Source organism: Austrofundulus limnaeus, unplaced genomic scaffold (genome assembly GCF_001266775.1).
Source record: "Austrofundulus limnaeus strain Quisiro unplaced genomic scaffold, Austrofundulus_limnaeus-1.0 Scaffold131, whole genome shotgun sequence".
NCBI lineage: Eukaryota > Metazoa > Chordata > Actinopteri > Cyprinodontiformes > Rivulidae > Austrofundulus > Austrofundulus limnaeus.
The window spans coordinates 116571-119779 of record NW_013952533.1 but is presented as its reverse complement, the minus strand read 5'-3'; the positions used below and the strand labels follow the sequence as shown (position 1 = coordinate 119779).

Genomic DNA, 3209 nt, shown 5'->3' with positions numbered 1-3209 from the left:
CCCCCAACCTCCATCTTTTTTCCTGGCACATGTTCAATTATTAACTCCCGTGATGACGAAGGAGGAAGGAGACAGAAGGTGACACAGAACAAGGAGATGCATTATCAACCATCCAGCTGTGCCTCTGACTGACCTTGTCTGCTCACCTCACGGATGATGTGCCCAACTGATAAATTCAGTGAAAAAGCTGGAAACTTTGCATTTGACTTTCAAAATTATGATTTGCATCAATTCAAGTGGWACTTTTCATTTTTTTGACGTTTCCTGCAAGTTAAAATGTCACATGTGTGAATGTTAGTGCATTGACAATTACAACATTTCGGTATCGCCATTTTAAAAAACCTAATTGTTCCAGTTTTAAAGTGTTATCTTGCTGGAGCAGACCGAAAGAAATCCCTCACCACAGCTCCTGATTGACACCAAGTGACAGTTGTCTCTTGATACGCTGTCATTTGCAGCAGATTAAATCACATAAAGCTTTAATGATCCCCGAGCTGAAAGCAGCTGGGTGGTTAATTTTATATCAGCGACAAGCTCCTCAGGAGTATGATTTCTGCAACTGTAGCACAAACGCATTAGACTCACAAATGAGATCTGATTGAACCAGACGAGATTATTTGCCTAATCAAAATCCTAATTGTTGAGTGAGACGGGAGCAGAGTTGCTGAGTGTGAAGAAGGGAAAGAAAGAGAGACAGAGAGCTGCTTTTCTTTTGTTCTTCATCCCTGACAAGAGCAGCAGGATGTCCCTCAATCAAACTGCAGAAGAACAAGAACATTTATTTTTCATGGGCTGCTCTGTGTGAAATATTATCTGGCAACGCATGGGCGCTGTAAAAATAGACCCCTGTCTCTATTCTGGTGCTTTATCCTGAAGAGATTTGTCTTTGTTTTTTTTTTTTTTCAAGGCTTCATATGAAAGTTTGCCTTTCATTTCATTTCATTTCAGTTGATGTTCTTTGTTTTATTCTATTTAATAAAATGCAACATTATATTTCCACAAAGCCGTGGCCCTTTAAACGTGTTGAACTTTCACGTTTGAAATGCAGCTTTTGTCAGTTTTAGCCTTCAGAGTTCAGAAAGTAGTCTGTGAAGTAAAAATCCCTTTTGTCATTTCCCGAGGGACATGTAACATCTAATTGCTACAAGAGTGTGTTTCTGCAGAGATTAAAGTGTTTGTGTGTTGTTTCCTCTCTGATCCGTCAGACCCATCTGTTCCTGGGCTTCAACATCCAATTTAATGTTTTTTTTTTTCCCCAGACTGGTCACTTTTTGTACATTGYAGGGATGCTGACATTTTGTCGTCAGCTGCTGCTATTTTCTTCCCACACCGCTGTGACCGGATTGCCCACCACCGCACTGAGGGTTACATAGCTAATTATCACTCCTGATTCATTATTTCAATGAATTCCAAGAAACCCTTGAAATTTAACTTGAAAAAGTCACCCCATTTTTTTCCAGTGACCCCTTAAATAAGCAAGCTTATGTGAAGAACATAATTTTATCTGCCTTTTTTCTAAATTTGATTTTGATCTGAAACACTATGTTTTTTTCYATGGAATTTCCCATGGGAAAAATGCACTTGTTGACACTCGTCTTCATCACTAACTTTCTTGATATTTGAGATAATCACATGATTTATTTTGATGGTTTTTGAATTCACTATCAGATTTGATATTGATGTGGGATAAACATTTTATCCTCATCCTTACACATTGTCTTTCAGCCATAGTAAGTTTGATCTTTTGATTAGCAGTCTTACAATATGACTATTACTATTTCCAGAATATCAGTAAACAATYAACAGAATTAAGGAATTTGAGTGCATTAAAGCAAATAATGTGAGCCTGAGCTGAACTTTTGGAGCCAAAGTGATTCAAGATGGCTGCTGCAGCTAATCCACCTGTGCAAACACAAAAAATGGCTATACCATGGTTAGTTTTACAGATATTTAGCAAAATGTTGGCGTGCTAATAGCTGAGAATCACCCACAACACATACTCTGACAGATTGGTCAAGATTTTTGTTCATACCTTTGCATGCAGTTCAGAAGTTTAAATGCATTTCTTCGAGTTTAATTTACCGACAGCTTCCAAAATTACATGAGCAAATGAAGGCTTTGGGTTTTTGTCAAGCACTACAAAAAGACTTCACTTCTTCCTTTAAAAAAAGGTACAAACTTCTAAACGATAAAATCTTCTTGTCTCTGTTTCTTTTCCCAGTTCTTCCTTATTGAGGTCAAAGTTCACCAGACATCATGGCAGATGAAGCAGACATGCGCAACGAACTGGCCGACCTGCAGACACGTGCCGACCAGATTGCAGATGAGGTACAGTAGACACATACAACCACATGGGGGGGATAGATCATTTTAGAATATTTTTGGTACAAAACACGCAATTTTCGGCATTGCACCCAAAACAAACCACTCCGAATAAAATCATAACTCACTGCTGAAGTCAGAACGGGCAGCAGCGGACAAACTGTGAAGCTTTACATGCTCCATGGTGAAAAGGAACATTCCTTTGTGACATGCCAATTATAATGTGACATTTGAAAATGTTCTAGTAAGGACACACAAATGTACCTCTGAAAGCCTCCAGGCTGACAGACAGCTCCTCTGACGTGATCGTTCCCCCCATGTTAGCGGTTAGCTCGGAGAGTCTTATTCTATTTTTTTTTTTCCTTTTTCATGGTCTGCGCTTTATTTATTTTGGATAAGAAAGATCTTTGGCCTTTTTAATGAGCTGAGAGGAGCTCAGGAAGAGCAGATAATTCGGTGCAGCGGAATAATAGAAGAGCTCAAATGGCCTCATTAAACATTCATGAGGAGATAAAGCAAGGCCATGGATGGAGTGAGAGTTATGGAGGCAGAGGYGAGAGATTTTCCCAAATAAGAGGCTGAAAAGGGGATTAGGAAAAATGAGTTGAAGTAAGGGATGACTTTGGAAATAATTCTGTAGAATTAATTAACAAATGGTAGGAGTTATTTAATTCATCATTAACTTGAAAAAAGTGAGAATAATTTTGATTTGTCTGCCTACAAATTCTGTTTACCATAGAAAGGCTCAGAGGTGTGATAGTTCTTACAGATCCTGTCCTTCCTGTCTCTGTGTCCTTCTGGACCTTCAGCTAATGATTTGTTTTCTCTCTCTCTCTCTCTCTCTCTCTCTCTCTCTCTCTCTCTCTCTCTCTCTCTCTCTCTCTCTC

The 3209-nt window shown here is 39.0% G+C and overlaps 1 protein-coding gene across 2 annotated transcripts in view; it reads left to right on the top strand.

Annotated features, from left to right (window-relative positions):
* LOC106522521 (synaptosomal-associated protein 25-A) overlaps nt 1-3209 on the top strand; it is a gene marked incomplete in the record, with an annotated part of 42245 nt that overhangs the window by 16136 nt on the left and 22900 nt on the right. For both annotated transcript variants that reach the window (XM_014015549.1, XM_014015550.1), the window contains 1 exon segment: nt 2222-2328. In XM_014015549.1, coding sequence (XP_013871003.1) covers nt 2257-2328 — 72 coding nt within the window.